The following is an 18,636-nucleotide window of genomic DNA, read 5'->3' on the forward strand; positions in this document are numbered from 1 at the left end:
TTCAGCCCAGGTTAAGGTACATACAGGAAGTATGTAAATGCCAGCCCTTTTCTCACGGGAAGAAATGTACCTCTTGTGAAACTGGTAGATTTCGGACATGTTTCCAAACAAGATGTCTTTCTTACTAAGCAGCATACTGGGGATGAGGTGAGCCATGGAAGGGTTGTCCATCTCTGCCGCGTAGCCCTGGAGACACAGCCACTGTTATTCCAAGACTGTATGTATAATTAGTAAATGTGTGTAGACTGGTACAGCAAAACCATCAACAGAGTGGACCGCAAGGAAGCTCACCTCTAAAACACACAGGAGCTCCTCAACATATGCTCTTTCCGTTTCCAGCAGTTCATTCATCACGTGACTAGAAAATATATATACATACAAACATGGTTGTTGAGAGGCAGACAGACTTCAAACACATGGTATCATTAATGAAATAATGTCTCTAGAAGTAAAGTCTTGCTGAAGCTGAAGGACAGAAGGTCCTCACCGTCTCAGGACAGCAAGGTTTTCTTCTTCCTCGGAGAGGGAGGCATGTCTGGTGCTGCCATTGTGTATAGGAGACTCCACCTGGACAAACCAACTTTTCAGTGGAGTTCCAAACGTTTTCAACGTGTCACTTTCGGTCTTGACAGGACAACAGTATTTACCTTTTTGCAGAGGGCATTATCTGCTGAGTATCTCCTCTCTTTTCTCTGTTGATCTGACACACAGAAAGGACAATATTTTATTAGAATAGCAAGCATAATGTACAACAATACAACATATACAACATTGATCAATGTCCTTGATCATATCTTGGTTAAAAACATACTGGGAGATGCATGTGGAGACTTGACTTCTGGTCTTGGAGCCACTGGCTGAACTGGTCGTGTCTGTTTGGCAGCAAGTTTTTTCAGGCTGATGCGTCTCTTATCAAACATCTGCTGGACGGAGCTTTGCTTCTGGAAAACTCTCTCTACCTGGTCCTGATGGAGAACATACATATCAAAATTTGACATATGGATCAGAATAGACTTTCTTTTTTAAATTCTAATTTATGTTTAGAATTTCATGATATCTTTGGAAGAATACCAAGTTGATTAAATAAAAACTGTAGACATTAAGTCGGACACACTTACGAACACGGATGAAAACGTGATCATGTCAGACTGACTTACCCTGAGCTGAGTAGTGAGCACCGCCTCATATTGGCAGCAGATGGCGCTGCAGTCGATGAGGGTGTGAAGCGGCGCTGTGTCCAGGTATCGTTCCAATTCTTGAAGAGCAGCCTCAGCTCCATCTTGAGACTGACATCGGTCCACTGGCTGGCTTGCCAACAGATAAATTCCCTCTTCGCACCAACAGGAGGCCTGAAGAAACAAATCTGTTACGTACTTTCAAATTCTCACAGAAATACAGCTTGTATGCCCTGGAGAGAATGTACCTTCTCCAGGGCATGGTGGAGCTCCATTGCCGTTAAAAGGAGTTTCTTCTTGTCCCTCAGAGTAGAGCTGATATCATCACACACTGCTCTCAGCTGGCAGCACTTCGGCCGAATGGAGTCTTCTGCATAGTGAGCGCTCTCGATCAGCCCGTCGCCTTCGCTGGCAAGCGACAGGGCATAGTCCAGAACCTCCTGTTGGTACATTAGAAAGAGTGTGCCGTTTGCATGTTCTGGGTTTTCTCCGGGCACTCCAGCTTCCACCCACATTCCAAAAAGAGGTATGTTAGTTAAGTGAATTGATGACTCTAAATTGTTCATAGGTGTGAATGTAAATGTGAACAGATGTCTATATGTACCCTGCAATTGACTGGCGACCAGTCCAGACCCTAATGAGGTACAAATAAAAGCCTTTGAAAGAAAATGTGTGGCGTTAAAATAACCACGCATTTCTGAGTGCCTTATAGTGTGTGAATTTCTTAAACCCCTCAACGAATGTTTTTGCTTGTCGTCAAATCGTCAAACTGAACAGTATCCTTGATACTATGGCTTCTTGTAAATACAGTGGTGCCTTGAGATACGAGTTTTATTCATTCTGTGCCCACGCTTGTAACTCAAAACACTTGTATCTTAAATCCATCCATCCATTTTCTGTACCGCTTATCCTCAAGAGGGTTGCGGGCGTGCTTGAGCCTATCCCAGCTATCTTCGGGCGAGAGGTGGGGTACACCCTGAACTGGTCGCTAGCCAATCGCAGGGCACATATAAACAAACAACCATTCGCACGCACATTCACACTTACGGGCAATTTAGAGTCTTCAATTAACCTACCATGCACGTTTTTGGGATGTGGGAGGAAACCGGAGTTCCCGGAGAAAACCCATGCAGCCACGGGGAGAACATGCAAACTCCACACAGGCGGGGCCGGGATTTGAACCGCGGTCCTCAGAACTGTGAGGCAGATGTGCTGTATCTCAAATCATCTTTCCCCATTAAAATGAATGGAGATTCCATTAATCCGTTGTATTTTTTTAATAAGGAAAAATAGCACTCTATAATATGGTATGGTTTGTCTATGAAAATATAGTGTAATACCATAATTAAATAGAACAGTTTGTGCGTCATCATTTAATGCTGCAATTCATTGTGCTGATCCTTGTGGTGTGCCTGCCTTGGCCACTGGGAGAAAGTATAATACTAAAAATAAAAAGTATAATACTGTACAGTCATGAACACACCACCGAAGAAAAATAGTGCTTCTATTTTAGAGGACTACAACTTTATGAAACTCAGTTAAATACTGTAATATTAGTCATTTTTCGTAGATTGTTGCTGTCGGACCTTGTATCTACCAATACCACTACTTTTCAGGAAATCAGAAAAACAGAGTTCCCAAACACAGGTTTGTTAAAGTTGGTATAGCTTATATACTGCTGTCATATTCCGTTGCACACTCACATCAACACAGCATCACCCAAAAATTATGTTCGATCGCTAATTAAATATATTTTTAAAAAGTTACTACGCAGTCATTGATTAAAATATTAGAATGTCGCCAGGCGCCAGAACCTCCTCATCACAATCTGTGCTCACGCCAAGCCCCAACCATACAAAAAAAAAAAAAAAAAAAAAAAATTATTTACATATACTTTATACTATATATACTATATACTACTATTTATATATACATTTATATATACATTTATTTTGAGCACTCAAGAGCGTCAATAGATTTGTTCTAAAGCTATTTTCACCACTTTAAATTGGTTAATATTTGGAAGGAAAAAAACCAGACAAAGTGGGGACAGACCAACTGTATCGATTTGTGAATTTTTTTTAAAGTGACCATTAAACAGCTTGATGCCTCTTTTTTAATGAATTGTACGTTTGCCAAACTGCTGCTTATTGTGAAGTGTGTAGAATAGAGTACACTGCCACCATACAGCACTCGTGTCTCGAGTTTGCGCTTGCAAATCAAAACCAAAAAAAAAGGTAAATCGGGTCTTCTATCTCAAGGAACCACTGTATTGAATTTAATTTCATGTTCTGCCTACATTCATCACTTCTTTCTGTAAGCTGTAGTGGGGCTCTAGGTTGATTATAAAGGTGGGTTTCAGTATCATGTAAGAGTTGGCTTTCAGCAGCGTGCGCATGTCTTTGTGTACATGTGTGTGTGTTCTTACACAAGCCTTTTCCTCGTGACAGTTGAGCTCTCGGAGGACGTGCTCAGCATGGGCAGGATTTACGCTGACCTCTGAGAAACCACGTAACCGTTCTGACGTTGCATCAAGTTGGGAGCGTACCTGTGAGCACAACAACAACAAAGCATGGTTTTAGAGAAAATGTTCTTGCCAAGCATGGGCCTGAATTTCCTCAACTAACTTCACGGAAGTGTTGCTCAAAATGGCGAAGCTGCAAACACTGCTCCAGCTTGGAGCGGTGGCGTTCCCAGAAATCGTCAAATGCTGTCTCGGTCTCGTCGAGCTGTCCCAGAAGTCTGAGGGTAGGAAAAGACGAGAGAATAAAAATGTCAAAACATGCACATACAGTTACGTCCCTCTTACCGCTGAACAGTGGCTAAGTTTTCCAGCTCATCATGGGTCATATGGTATTCCATGTCAGTCTGAAAAGGCTCATTGATGCACTCCAATAGGCGTGCACCTTGAGATTGCGACACCTGTAGGTCCTCCTGGAAAATATAGATTTAGAGATGCGATCTTTACTCTGAATACCACAACCACGTGACCAAACAGAGAAAGTACCTTTCATAGCGTAAAATCATCCGAAATGTACTTTTTGGGAAACTATAACCAGGGTGGTGAAAATTCCAATTTAGTCAGATAATCTATTTTTCTTTGAGTCGCCATTTTTGTATTTACGGCTAAAATTATCTTTTGGTTCAGGATTATAGAACCACCTTTGGGTTTAATCTTGATTCGTATTTGTTTATTTCTTTAAAATATAGCTGTAAAGTGAAACACAACAGACATGGATTCATCACAACAGAAAATAAATCAAAAAGCCACCAAAAAGTATACGTTTTGACGATCACATTAAAACCTTTGAGCATTGCTCAGCCCCAATGATCGAGGACCCAGAATGTGTCCTGACCCTACGTGTAAGAAAGGCTTGCCTAAAGTCTCTTCCCCATGACAGAAAGCGAGAAAGAGACCTTCATTTTGTCTTTTTTTAGAGAATGCGAGTGCAGCAGACTGGTAGTGGCCTCAGCATCGTTGGGCAATTCTGTCTCTGCAAGCTCTGTGCCAAAGGCCTGCAGAGTGTGAGCAGTCGTCTTCACCATGAGAGCAAACGCTTCAATTGCCTGCATTGGAAAAGGTAGGATGTGTTTCATAAAGATGTGATCCTGTTGAGAGTGTGCGTGCGTCTGTGTGTGCGTGTCCATACAGTTCGGTGTGAAATCCAGCTTTCATGGCAGTATTCTTGCACCCCCCCCAAATCCGTGGTTAGTTGTCCTGGATCGATGTAGGCATGGAGCTCGGTCACCGAACTCAGCATGACCACCTGGAAGGGTGCATGGCAGATTGGTGCAATGGAGGGGTGGCATGTGAGTCAAGCAGAACAGAGACATTGACCCAATTACTATTCAGGAAGTCAAGGGACTGACAATTACAGGGAGAAAAGCCACACCTTCATTTTGAACTCATCCTTGCTGAACTTGAAGAGGAAGTCTGACAGTGCCCGCTGCAGCAATGTCGTGGGACGCAACACCAGAACCAAGTTTACATTCGCTGGGAAGGAGCCCTGGAGGAGAATGATATTGTGAGCCCCATAATAATAACAATAATAACAACAACAACAATAATAATAATAACAACAACAACAAGAGTTCTCGAGAATGACCTTATTTAATAATTGTATTTATTATTCGTGTCAACCTGTTCGACATAATTGCATTTGTTAGTTCGACAACAATATTAGGGTGATCCAGCCTTCGCAAAATGTCTTGTGTTGAGAAAAATTTAATTGCTTGGATGAGTGTTTTATTTTTTCTGTTAGCGAGGACCTTTCATGTAACATCAGTTGTGTCACGAATTCCTCCACGCACAAATATCTAGTACAAAGAGTGGCAGTTGCAGAGGGTGGGACAAACTCCTATTCCAAATGTTCTTCCATTTTCACGTCTTGTAGGTATAATGGCTGGGTATAAAAATACTTTTGTCCATGTAGTGTACACAGGACATATGGAAAATTTAATCTTGTACCTAGGCATACAGTTACTTCTTGCCCACCTAGCAAGTGTGAAATTAAACCGAGTAAGTCTTTAGTTACCTGCCTATTTCTTAAAATGTGTCTGTGAGTGAGCTGTTCTGAAGTTTTCTGAATTGTTACATCACAATTGGGAAAATTTGAATAATAACTACCTCCAAATAAAGTTTCTCTGCTCATGACTCGGCAACTAGGCTACTATATCTGCCATTGTTAAGCGATGGCCAGTGTCAAAGGCAAAAGGTAAGCAGAGCTGCTGTGTTAGCCTAGATAGGCATTAACTAACAGTGTTAACAACTTTAGCTTCTCTATTTGAATGTTTGACTAGGTTGTCAACGTGGGCGTGGGGGATCTGCTGCCTCCATGAGTGAAAATTCAATTTAATCTTCATGGGTGCTGGATTTGAAGGGGTGGAGTGGGCGGTGGCTTTGGGCACGCAAAATTCATTTTCAGGCTGGACACGGAGGGAAAAACATTTTCTGGAGGGAAAAGAGTCTCCAAAAGTGTCTAATAACACAACAAAAAAGTTGGTAGCTGTATTGCTGAAACAAAAAGTCGCTAGAGTTCTTCGAAAAATCCCAAATATAGCAACAAAGTCGTTAAGTTGCGAAAACAGAACATCCACTCGCTTCATCACATGACCTTGCTCCGCCGTCGTCATTAACAAATGATGTACTTTGCATTTGCATGAGACAGAACCGTCCCCAAAACTGAGTGATTTGAACTATATTGTAGTGTGACACGTGGCTGTTAAGTGTGCTGTATTTCTTTATGCTTTGTACGTTCTGATGGAAGAATGTCTTTTATCACAACACTTGAGCACCATTTTAAATAGGGTTTTAAAAATTGCATAATGTCTCCTTTAAAACCTACTACTACTGTATCTGCAGTAAGACACTGATCATAACAGGTAGATGACCAGAAGTACATGCGGACATAAAAAGCTGTGAAAGTTTGTTTCATAAAACAGCTTCACTCACAGATTGACACTGGGAATAATGCTAGCATTTGTCTACAGTAGACATTAACAGAGGCCAGTGGGCTGGAGAGCTTTCTTTGGTACGTACTATTGCAGAAAACGACATTCCTCATGTGCCACCATTAAAAGCACACGTGGCTGTGACGAAGTCAAAAAGATGATCTGCACACACTGAACACTAACGCATTCATCGTAGTCATGAAATGCATGAAGTTGCCATGGAAACCATTTGCCTTGGGAAAGGCACAGGCTGCAATGGAGTCAGAGTGAGGGATGATGCGCTCTCCATCACCACAACACACCAAAAAAAAAAAAAAAAAAAAAAAAAAAAAAAAATGTTTTTCATGCTGTGAAGATCAGCTGAGCGTTACAATAACACTGAAAGACAATTTACAATGCTGTATCGGCAAGTGGAATTAATTAAATGTAATTAATTCTGAGTGGCCTTGTTGCATTAACATGACAATGCACTTGCTGTCCCACTACATGCTAATGTAGACATACAGTCCATCCCTGGATACACACGTTCACAGTCAAAAAACGTCCACTCTCAAGACACATGATCAGACTAACAGATCAAAGACGCTTATAAATAAATGATAAGAATTAGATTAAGATTTTCTGCAGGCCAGTCTAATTTATATTCTCTCAGTGAGGAGAACCAGTCCCGTCTTCCAAACAATGTGCTTGTCGCTCTCCTGGGAGCAGGATAGCCACGTGGTAATCCACAAGCTCTAGCCCCCTATCCTTTGTGACAAAGGGGGCTTTAGTGCAGCAGCAATTTCTGAGCCGCCATATCAAAAATAGACTGAATGGACAAGATGGGACACACACACTTCTACCTTTATTATTATTTTTTTCCAATCAGGCATTGGACTAGACGTCTTATTCCCACTCGATTGCTAATTCCTCATCTTACAAAGACATTTTGGACAACTCTGTGCTTGCAACTTTGTAGTAACATTGGGTAAAACCATTATCTGTTCTAAAATGACAAAGCAAGATCCATATGCTTAGTTGAGTTAACTGTGGAAGAACTTGATAGCCCTGACCTCAACCGCATCATACAACTTTAGGATGAACTAGAAGAGACAATTATGTTCTTCTGGATGGATGTGTGTGGCACAGTTGGGCATCATTAGTCAGTGATGCGCACTCCCAGTGTTTTTCCACGTACACCTCCACTTTGCCAGTCAGCAGCGGCAACCTATTTAACGCTCTCCTGATCACTGACTCATTACCAGATTATTCGCTACACGTCCATGCATGACTCTCCAATGTTAACAAGCATTCATTTTTGGTTGCCAACCCTGTCTGCCACAGACTTTCCAGCCTTGCTTTTCTGTCAGTCCACTTTGTCTTTTGCCCCGACCGCAAGTTCTGCCATAGCATGTTTGCCTATACTTGTATTTTTTTCCAATTTCCAATTTCAACTATTTCTGTGGTCGAGTGTACTGCATTTGTGCTCTACACACGCTCATGTTGGTGTGTCTAATAGGTCCACTGCAAAACCTTACAGACATCTTTCATAAGAGTGGATGCTAGTGGCCCGGGAAGAAGGGCTTTAGTCAGGGAGGTGGCCAACAACTTGATGGTCACTCTGTCAGAGCTCCAGCGTTTTGCAGAAAGAGGATAGCCATGTCAGCAGCAATCCACCAATCAGGACCATATGGTATAGTGGCCAGACAGAAGCTACTCTTGTGTAACAGGCACATAGGAGCCCACCTGGAGTTTGCGCAAAGGCACCTGAAGGTATTTCAGAAAATGAGAGACAGGATTTCCTGGCCTGCCTAAGATTAAACTCTTTGGCGTTAAAGCCAGAAGTAATGTTTGGTGGAAACCAGGCACCTCTTAACACCTGGCTAATACCATCCCGATAGGCAGCATCATGCTGTAAGGGATGTTTCTCAGCGGCAAGGACTGGGAAACAAGGCAGCAATGTAAAGAGACATGCTTGACCTTAGTCTGCGTTGACGGTTCATCTCTCAGCAGGACAGCAACCCTAAGCACAAAGCCAACGTAACAAAGAAGCCCCTTCAGAACAACTCTGTGAGTGTCCTTGGGTGGCCAAGCCTGAGCCCAGATTTGAATCTGTTTGAACATCTCTGGAGAGGTCTGATAATGGCGGTTCACCGACGCACATTATTCAAACTGATCGCGCTTTAGAGGTGATGCAAAGAGGAATGGGCGAAACTGCCCAAAGATGGGACTGCCTAGCTTGTGGCATTATACTCAAAAATATCTGAGGCTGCTCCTGTAAAGGTATGATTTTTACATTTTGGAATAAGTCTAACATAACAAAAGTGAAGCGCTGTGAATACTTTCCGGATGCACTGTCGATGGAACACAGTCCAGCCTGTGTGCCCCACCTGACTGAGCTCCACCCTGCAGCCTTCTACTGCACGAATGAGTGACTCCATGTTCATTAGCTGCCATTGCCTACACAGACTGCAGGGACAATACCCACTCTCGAGATGTGGCAACCATCGGGTTCATCATCATTTATTTGGACTACAAATTGGGAAACTTTGACACAGGCAATATGGCAGGGAGAGGGCATCTGCCTTTTCACACCGTTGCCCATATACGTGTCAACAGCGGCCTCTCCACATTTTTACCTCCAGCGGGATGGCAGCAGGTGACCTTGAATGACCTTGAGGAGTGGAGATTCTCATGGGACGACAAGTGACCTTCACTTTGCAATAGGGCACGCTGTTATTGGCTAGTCGGCAAAACAGGTTGATTACACACACACACACACAATTCAATACACCTTCAGGTGACTGATGAAATCTCGTTAAAACAAATGTTTATCATTTTATACACAATAAACGTAATAGACCAGTAATGATCCTCTTGTTTGGAGAGTGTGTGCTCTAAGGGAGAACAAGTGGGCTTGATGAGCTTGGTGTCCAATTAGCATATATATGCATACATCCAACAAGCTCAACAGTGTTGCACAGGATAAACATATTGACAACAGATGTATGTGCTATGCTAAAGATGCATCCCCTCATGAGCAAGAGCTGCTTAATGGTGCTTAACAGATGCATTTCCCTTTTGAGTCTCCATTCCAGTACCCACTGAAGGTTGGACACCTGCAGATGAAGTAGACTTGTAGTCTAAAGGCGTGCATGCAGATACAAGATTGAGTAGTGAGTGTGGACTCTTTCAGCTAACACATGCAGAGACTGACAGCTTTGCTAGCATGTTTAGCCTTCCCGACGGCTTCACACACACCACATGCACATGCTTGCATACAGCGTCTTACTGCGATTCGGAGCAGGGTAGCCCTTACAGCGGCCCATCGGTCCAGTCGCCTGTCGATGACTAGAATGAATCCTACTCCTGATGCGGCAATGCTGTAAGAGAGAAGAGCACGCTGTTTGTTTATGTATTTATTACTTTTTGCATTGCATTTCCTTGGGTGTCCTTTTAAGTAGATTAGAAATATTTCATGTAGTCATTTGACTTTAGTTGAGCTTTGTGTGTGTGTGTGTGTGTTGGACTCAAATGCTTAAAGGGCAGAGGTTTGAATAACTTGCTGCCAGCAATATGTTTGCAATCAGCAGTTCTGCAGTGATTGAGAGCCCCAAAATCACCATGGCAACCTTGGCTCTGCCTTCTTGTGTATGCAAAAATCTTGCCATCCATTCCAAGGACAGTGCAATATGCAGAAACCTCATCAAGATAATGTAGGTGTGTGTGTGTGTTTGTGTTTGTGTGTGTATGTGTAAAATTAAAGCCAGCCTTTTCAGTAAAGGTCTGGCTGGACTTACTGGTATTTCTGCGCTAATCATGCACATGCAAACGAGGACAATCATTCAAACACAGCAATGTGAACATAAAACTAAATAAAAAATGTTGTTGTATTTTTCTTTGTCGGGTGCCTAATAATTTTGAAATGAGCACATACAAGCATACATGTTAGCAAAATGCTACCTGGCGAATGCAGCAGCAGCAAATCTTCAATCCATCCTAACAACAGTAACTATTCAAACCAGCTAGATGAAATACAATGATCCGTATCCGTAATGTAATTCCGGTCTTAAAAAAATATCCTCAATATTCCAATGTTATCATCCATATATATATTCCTTTATTTTCCATTATTCCATTTCTTCCTGCATCGCTGATCATCTGTTTGCAGCCTGCATATGAGGAGAGGGGACTGTTCTCATCCTTAAAGAGCATCCCCCTCTCCTCCAACTCCTCCACCATCAGCATCCCATACTCAGCCAATTAGAGACGAGATCTGCATCTTACTGTTCTCCTACAGCCAATCAGAGCTCAAGAGTGCCGCCAGATCGGCAGTTGGGTGCAAAGGGCTAGTGGGGAAAAAAGGAGGGGACTCTGAGAGGGGTGCGGGATATGAAGTGATAGCCGCAAGAATAAAACAGATGCATAGAAATCCCGCCGTGATACACGCATATGTATAAAAATACATTTATGTCGTCCATGCAAATGCTTATGGTGTCCAACGGATATTTCCTCCATAAATTTCAGTGTTTTATCTTTCATGTCTCTTTTCTCCTTTCTTATGGTAGCGCTAGGATCTATTTTTAAACCATCGCTGATGTCATCCCTCGGGCAGCCCTGTGGCTCTGTGCTGTCATCTGTTGGTGTCAAACAGTATTACCGACAGACGAAACGTGAAACTGACCTGGGCACAGTAGTGAGGTAGTTAAACACATTTTTGAGCTCATGCTCTTCCAGTTCGCTGAAAGCAGGGAATTCTGGGAAGATGATGATGGGGCTGCCATCAGTCCCGCGGCCCCCTGTTGGCAGAGAGGTGAAGTCAGTTAAAGTTGCATTCACGATCAACTAGCACTGATAGCACAAGGCTGATGTAAGCTAGACAGAAAGTTGAGCATTTAGCACTTGAACAGCAGAGAGGAAATGTACAACAAAAGCCCCCAAACTCTGCCCTGCGCATAATTGCAGGATGTATCTCAAATTAACGGAGACATTTGAATCTTCTTACCCAGTATGACCAAAATGTGCATAAAAGCACAATAGCAAAATCAAAAAACGGGCATACACAAACCTCTCTTATTGGTGGATCAAGTTACAAAGCAGATAATCACAGTGATGAATTATTCACATAGCGTCACGAAGCAGCCGTTATCGTCATGGCAACCCAATGCACAGGCTCAGAGTGTGGTTCTTGTGCATGTCTTGAGTGCAAAAGTTTTAATTGTCTTCCTAAATGAGGACTTTTGTCTGTCTGGGACAAGTAACATGAATGTTCATAAGAGCAAGAAAACAAACCAACCTGGTAGGGTGGCAAACTGCTTCTGGAGTTCAGTGCCAATTTGTGCTGCACATAAAGGAAGACCTTCTGTCTGTAAAATATCATCTGGGAAGAGACATTTAAACACTTGTTTTTATCATCTTACAACTTGATGGCTTTCACATCTTGTGCAGTACATTTATTTGAATCATTATTTAAGTGCAGTGTTAATGTCCAAATGTTTAATCTTGGTCATTATGGTGGTATTTTTTTCGGTGGGACTTGGTGTAAAACGTTTGCGCACCACTGCTGTAGTTCATAAAATTGTTTCCTCAAAACGTTATGGTATATAATAATTTTCAAAATATAAAAATACAAAATATTTTTATGACGACATCAAGTATTTTGCCACTTTTTCGTGTCATTTTCAGGCAGAAGGCTGGCACCGAGGCAGGTATGAGGAGAGTTTTAGATGCAGTCTGCTGGGACTGGCGGAGAAACAGATTCATCAGTATGAAAGTGCAAACCAAACAAACTTCATATTTGTAAGAGGAGCTGTGAGATCAGCCTTATTCACATTTACAGTTGAAACCAGATGTTTACATACACCAGTGATTACCAACTTTAATTGAGCCAAGGCACGTATTTTACATTCGGAAAATCTCACGACACATCAGCAGAAGAAAAAAAAAGTCACAAAAAGTGGATATACAAGAAAATGCCACCAACAGCCGGTGATGGCAGGCTTCAAAAAAACGTGTGAGCAAAGGTGCCCTTACAAACCTGGCTCAGTTACACATCAGTTATTGTGAGAAGTTTGTGGAAGGATATCCAAAACCTTTGACCCAAATCATCCAGTTTAAAAAAGGCACTGGTACCAAATAATAATGAAATGTATGTAAAGTTCCAAATTTGAAGAAAGTAAGAAAAAAAACAAATACAAAATAAATCCTAAAATCCTAATTGACCTAAAACAGGAAAAGTTTAATCTGATTTCATGTCAAAAAGTGAAACAAAAGTGTCTTTTTATATATAGTAGTGTATGTAAACATCGTTTCAACTGTAGACCTGAGAACAATTACCACATATTGAACACAAACTATTGAGGTCTTAGCCATGTAAAATCACTACAACAACCTGCAATGTTTAAACATATTTTCCTTATATGAGAAGACACCATAAATATTAGAAAATGCTTTACAGAAATAGTTATATTCTTCTGAATTTTAAATATTATGACCTGGGTGTATGAGTATACAAGGCCTGAGAATCACTATATATTTCTATACAAATAATACATCCATCCTTCCATTTTCTGAGCCACTTCTCCTCACGAGGGTCGCGGGCGTGCTGGAGCCTATCCCAGCTATCATCAGGCAGGAGGCGGGGTACACCCTTAACTGGTTGCCAGCCAATCACAGGGCACATACAAACAAATAACCATTCGCACTCACATTCATACCTACGGGCAAGTCAGAGTTGTCAATTAACCTACCATGCATGTTTTTGGGATGTGGTAGGAAACCGGCGTGCCCGGAGAAAACCCACACAGGCACGGGGAGAACATGCAAACTCCACACAGGCGGAGCCAGGGATTGAACCCCACTCCTCAGAACTGTGAGGCAGACGCTCTAACCAGTCGTCCACCGTGCCGCCACAAATAATACACTATCTACAAAATAACGAATAAAACTGTCACACTGAGAGGCTTGTGTGTGATGTGTCAATGCCGCATTAGTAAATGCATGGCTCAAAATTGCACAAAACTCAAAATCTATTGACTGAGTGAAGGGCTGACCGGTCAGCTTCCTGCACCGTGAGCAATCCGAGGAGTGGCTTGTTTACATCCAAGCACAAAAACGTCCAGGATCTCCTGTCTTTGTCGTTTGTGTAAGGACTTCTGACTTTCTTCTGAGGGAGCTTTGCGGCCATAGCATTCGGACGACTTTAGGCTTCTTTTACAACCCAAGTCGCCTGTTTACTCACCCACAACTTCCTCCTCTTCTGATCCGTTAATGATCCTGTGTTGTTTGGGCAGACGCAGGTGTGTCTACTGTACATTAGCGATTGGTGTACAGTATTTTGATGACATGAAGCTGGCCTTTATTTGATCACCGCATAGATCTGCAATATATCGGATTTGTATCCACATTTGGAAGAGGAAAGGCCTGATTTTGATCTGAAGATATCCGATTCCATTTTTTTTTTTCGGTTTACCTTGCCATGACGCACAACCTAATCGTGCCACTTGAGCAGACAATTTATATTGTGTCACTTGAACAATGCAGTGTCAAGCCTCAGAGTCAAATTTACAACCTAACGCTATACATAGTGGAAATATAGTGATACTCAGGGCTAGTACAGTATACTCGGCAAGCAACTCTGTAATCGCTCATCTCCCAACCCATTGATGTCAACATGGAACATACTTCCCACACGTTCAACAATGAAGCCAAAAGGGTACATCAGTGTAGATTGCACCTTGAGGGTACTTTTCTGACAGTCTAGAGGGCCTCAAACCTGCAATCTTCTAGTCAACAGGGCAAATCCTTACACTGACCTACTACCTGCTCTGTCCCTTTTTTTTTGTTGTAATAAATTACAAATATGCTGAACACGCTGATGAGGCGAAGAAGGAAGTGAAAGGAAACACAGGAAAACATATGGAAGTTAAGTTCAGGGATGTTAAGATGGAGACGTGGCACAACCGCAGGTCCACAAGGCAGATTTTAAACAGACCACAAGCATTCCAGCAAAGCCAGGAAGCCTCTAATTTGACCAAAAGCAACTACTCTGCTATAATTAGCCGTACTACAGGAGAGTGAAGCAAATCTCCATGATTAGGAGCAACTTTGAGGTTTTTTTTGTTTTTGTTTTTAAATGTGTAAACCCCAAGACATGTTTTGTATGGATTTACAGTATGTGTATAGGCGACATGTCTGCTAAGTTTAGTGTGTCTGACAAATTAAGACTGTATATCTCTACAGACAGTATGTGTATTGTATGCGCACATGAACTGGCCTTACTTTCAGTTTGACCTTTGCATGACTGATGGTGGTCAAGAGTTTAAGGTAGCTTCAGACGAAGGTTTTGTGGCACAGCTTGCTTGCCTCTCTGAAGGTACTTCAAATACTTTGAGGCGACCAATGCCAATTTGGTCAAATACAGCATTTGGTCGAGATAATTTAGAAACAAAAGTTGTGCATAGACAGACATCAGACATACAGGCGTCTTTTTTTCCAATCGAACTGAACTCTAAAACTGCCTGCTTTCAGTCTAGTGAATTAAATTAAACTATGACTGCTCTGCTGTGAGTGAAACCCTTTAGTGCGCACAGATTCACAGTGGAAGTGGGGCACACATAAATAGTGATTATGGGGGCAGAGAAAAGAATGTCCCTCCACCTTATTCACACCCTTCCCCCATCTGGACCCTTTCCTCACTTCATTCATGCTTTTTTTATAGGCTTAACGGGAAGAAATAACACATATCCTAACATACAAAAAAAATGGAAATATTAATTTAAAGTTTTCTTGATTCTCCTATCTGCTTTTAATCCAATATCTCCTGCTAATTCAACAATGACATGTACAGTATGTTGGCCATTATTTGCTTGCTTGTTTTATTCTGAGACTGTGTGGTATTACAGCTGAGAAAGTGAAGAGGAGGCGACCATGGAGGTGCTCATCTCAATTGAGTGAACCAGGACAGGATTTCTTTACACATCCCTTCATATTTAATGTGTTGGCCTGCTGCTTGTTGACACTTCTGATACGTTTCCCCTATGGCTCAACAACACTTGACAAGATTCCACACTCACCCGACAGAAATAACATTCAAATTCATGTTTTGGCAGTGATTATAAAAAAACAAGCTGCTTTACTGAGCAACCACTTATCTTGTGGTTGTTATACAGTTGTAAATCGTTTTGCAATATGCACCATTAATTCAAGAACAATCTGCTACATCTGGCAATGAAGGCCCAGCTAATACTTTTAGTTACAGCGTTAAACCACAGAGACGCACAAGGCCAGCCCTTTGTTCTGCATGTTTTCAGCAACCTTTATTTTTGCTAAACACACACTGCCAGTTCAAACACAACAGCCAGCTGTTGATGGCTGCAAATGCTGACGGCCGGTTAAAGTTCGAAGTCTCAGGAAGCTTGAGCATGTTGACCACCGCAAATGGATACACAGACATGCACTAAACCCTATTTGAGGGAAAGGCAAACAACAAAAAAGCATGTATGTTAGTGGAGAAACAAACACCCACTCACACTGCAGGAGTCCATTCATCAAATACCAACAGAGAAATGGACAGTTGCATCTGAACACACGTGTGTGCTTGTAGAGATGCCAGGATTTACCCACCACTGTGCAGCTGTGTGTGTGCGCATGTGTGCACACACTCCTGTAAGGGAAGCCGAGCCCTATTATCGGGCATTATGGTGAGGCTTTACCAAAACGCCATCTGTCACAGTCACCATCACTGCACTCGCATACACAAAATGCTTGACAAAAACTAGGTCACCCAGGCCAACAGTGATCTGGAATGTGTATGTCTATTCCCAATCCCAAAACTAGAATTAGGGATCAAGTGAAAACTGCAGCCAGAAAGGATCGTCACATTTTTTTTTTTTTTTTGTATTTACACAAACACACACTGAGTTGCAAAAAGTTGGAGGGTTGATTGGATAATTTGGCTGCTGCCATGAAGTGCTGCTTGCCAAACAATTAAGGAGGAGAAAAGCAAAATATAGAAAAATATAACAAAGGCTTCAAGTTTGACCCATTCACTGAGCCATCATTCCATGACGGCCTTTTCAACTATACATATACAAGACATGCACTTTCCAGAATAAGAGTTATCCTACGGTTAAAGGAATGGTAAAATTCCAGATGAGTGAAAAACATTAGCCTGCATTTTAGCTGTCTTTGCTCTTGGCTATCAGTTATTATGGGAGAAAGCCAAATTTGTATACTCAAAAGGAAATTTAAGCAAAGTTAAGACAGCAAGACTGACTGGACAAGTGCTGACTATTTGTACACAAGGCTGTTCTGTAGTCATTAAAAAAAATCTAAATCCAAATATTACCTTCCACATGCGTCTGATACCTGATCTTGGCGGTGGACTACTACAGTTAGATGGGCCCAAATCAAAAGGTCAACAATTGCCTGAGGGATAGAAGGCGATCCTTCCAACGAAAGGTCAGCACCTAAGTTCGAAATACATTCTGGCTCTATAAGTCAGAGCTGTAGAAAATGTGTTCTTTAAAAATTATCATGTATATTTTTATATATATATACAGTGGAGCCTCGATTTAACAGACTAATAGGGAGGCGGGGCCCTCCACCCGTTGGTGTGCTTGGTCATGGTGACAATTACTTGTTGTCGTCGCGTGTCGCTTTCATGAGCTTCAGCGAATTAGTGTGCTTCTCATTTCTAAATCTGTAAATGACATGCCATAGACGAACGGCTTGACAAAAAAACTGTTACTGTCCCAAAAATACCATGTTCCAGACTGCAGTACGGCTCCAGAGACATCTCTTAAAGGAAAAAAAAATGCCGCTAATGGCATAATGCGCTCTCTTTGCAGACCTCTACGCAACAATAGACTCCTGTCAACACGTCAATGCATTGTTGAATGCTTCCACATTCAACCTGGCTGCCACGTAGACTTGGGCGTGTGTATTGCCTGGATCTAGTCATATTGTTATACAGCGGCTGAAATAAACATTTAACACGTCACCATTTTTCTCACTAAAAAATTACAAAATAATAATAAATAATATATTCCAAATAATAATACCAAAGGTGGTGTTAACATGAAAATTTCACCAGATGGGAACAGCCCAACTAATCCATACATACAAAGAAAGTAGTACAAATAAAATCAGAAAGTAAGTTGTGTAATAATGTAAAACGACACAGGGAAAATGTATTGAACACAGCAACTGGTATTTATAATTTGTACAAAAGCCTTTGTTTGCAATGAAAGCTTCAAGACGCCTCCTATGTGGAGAAACTAGTCGTATGCATTGTTCTGGTGTGATTTTGGCACATTCCTCCTCTTCAAATCTTTAAGGTTCCGTGTATTTATTTTTATTTATTTATTAATTTTTTAAATGGACCTTGAATTTCAGTTCTTTCCATAGATTTTCGATTGGATTCAAGTCAGGTGATTGTCTAGGCCAATCTAGTAGCTTTATTTATTGATTTTTCTTTGAAACCAGTTGAGAGATTCCTTGGCAGTATATGTTTTGGATAATTATCCTGATGAAATGTCCACCCTCGTTTCATTTTCTTCATCCTTGCAGATGGTAGCAGATTTTTGTCAAGAATGTCTTGGTAGATTTGCTCATTCATCCTTCCTTCAATAATGTGAAGCTTACCAGTACCATTTGCTGAAAAGTAGCCGCACACCGTCATGTTCCCACCTTCGAACTTCACTGTTGGTATGCTATTTTTATGGTGATGTGCAGTGCCATTTCTCCTCCAAGCGTGATGTGACGCGTCTTTGCTCTAACCCATCATGAAATGTCTTGGCTCACACCTTGGCAATGAGACCTTTTTGTAGGCCATCAATTAGCTGATATACATTTGCACTGACAAGGGTCTGGATTGCTGTTTGATTATTGATATATTTTAGGTGTCTTGGCTTTCCATGCCTTTTTGCACCTCCCTTTCTTCATGTGTTCAATACTTTTTCCCTGTGCCATTTCACAGTATTACACACAACGTAATTGTGTATCTTAATTGTTCTACTTACTTTGTATC

The 18,636-nt window shown here is 41.7% G+C and overlaps 1 protein-coding gene across 5 annotated transcripts in view; it reads right to left on the reverse strand.

Moving 5' to 3' along the window:
- mcf2la (mcf.2 cell line derived transforming sequence-like a) overlaps positions 1-18,636 on the reverse strand; it is a 40,502-nt gene that overhangs the window by 12,023 nt on the left and 9,843 nt on the right. For all 5 annotated transcript variants that reach the window (XR_009769602.1, XM_061692672.1, XM_061692696.1 and 2 more), the window contains exons 2-17: positions 11,902-11,985; positions 11,290-11,404; positions 9,898-9,988; positions 5,069-5,182; positions 4,826-4,942; positions 4,593-4,742; positions 3,985-4,109; positions 3,803-3,917; positions 3,604-3,723; positions 1,424-1,615; positions 1,158-1,349; positions 812-965; positions 648-700; positions 488-567; positions 292-358; positions 71-186 (exon numbers count right to left, since the gene is read on the reverse strand). Coding sequence is in view for 4 of the 5 variants with exons in the window: in XM_061692672.1 (XP_061548656.1) it covers positions 71-186; positions 292-358; positions 488-567; positions 648-700; positions 812-965; positions 1,158-1,349; positions 1,424-1,615; positions 3,604-3,723; positions 3,803-3,917; positions 3,985-4,109; positions 4,593-4,742; positions 4,826-4,942; positions 5,069-5,182; positions 9,898-9,988; positions 11,290-11,404; positions 11,902-11,985 (1,885 nt within the window). In the remaining variant the exon portion in view is untranslated. The remainder of the gene's footprint in view (positions 1-70; positions 187-291; positions 359-487; positions 568-647; positions 701-811; positions 966-1,157; positions 1,350-1,423; positions 1,616-3,603; positions 3,724-3,802; positions 3,918-3,984; positions 4,110-4,592; positions 4,743-4,825; positions 4,943-5,068; positions 5,183-9,897; positions 9,989-11,289; positions 11,405-11,901; positions 11,986-18,636) is intronic.

This window comes from Phycodurus eques, chromosome 1 (genome assembly GCF_024500275.1).
Source record: "Phycodurus eques isolate BA_2022a chromosome 1, UOR_Pequ_1.1, whole genome shotgun sequence".
Lineage (NCBI taxonomy): Eukaryota > Metazoa > Chordata > Actinopteri > Syngnathiformes > Syngnathidae > Phycodurus > Phycodurus eques.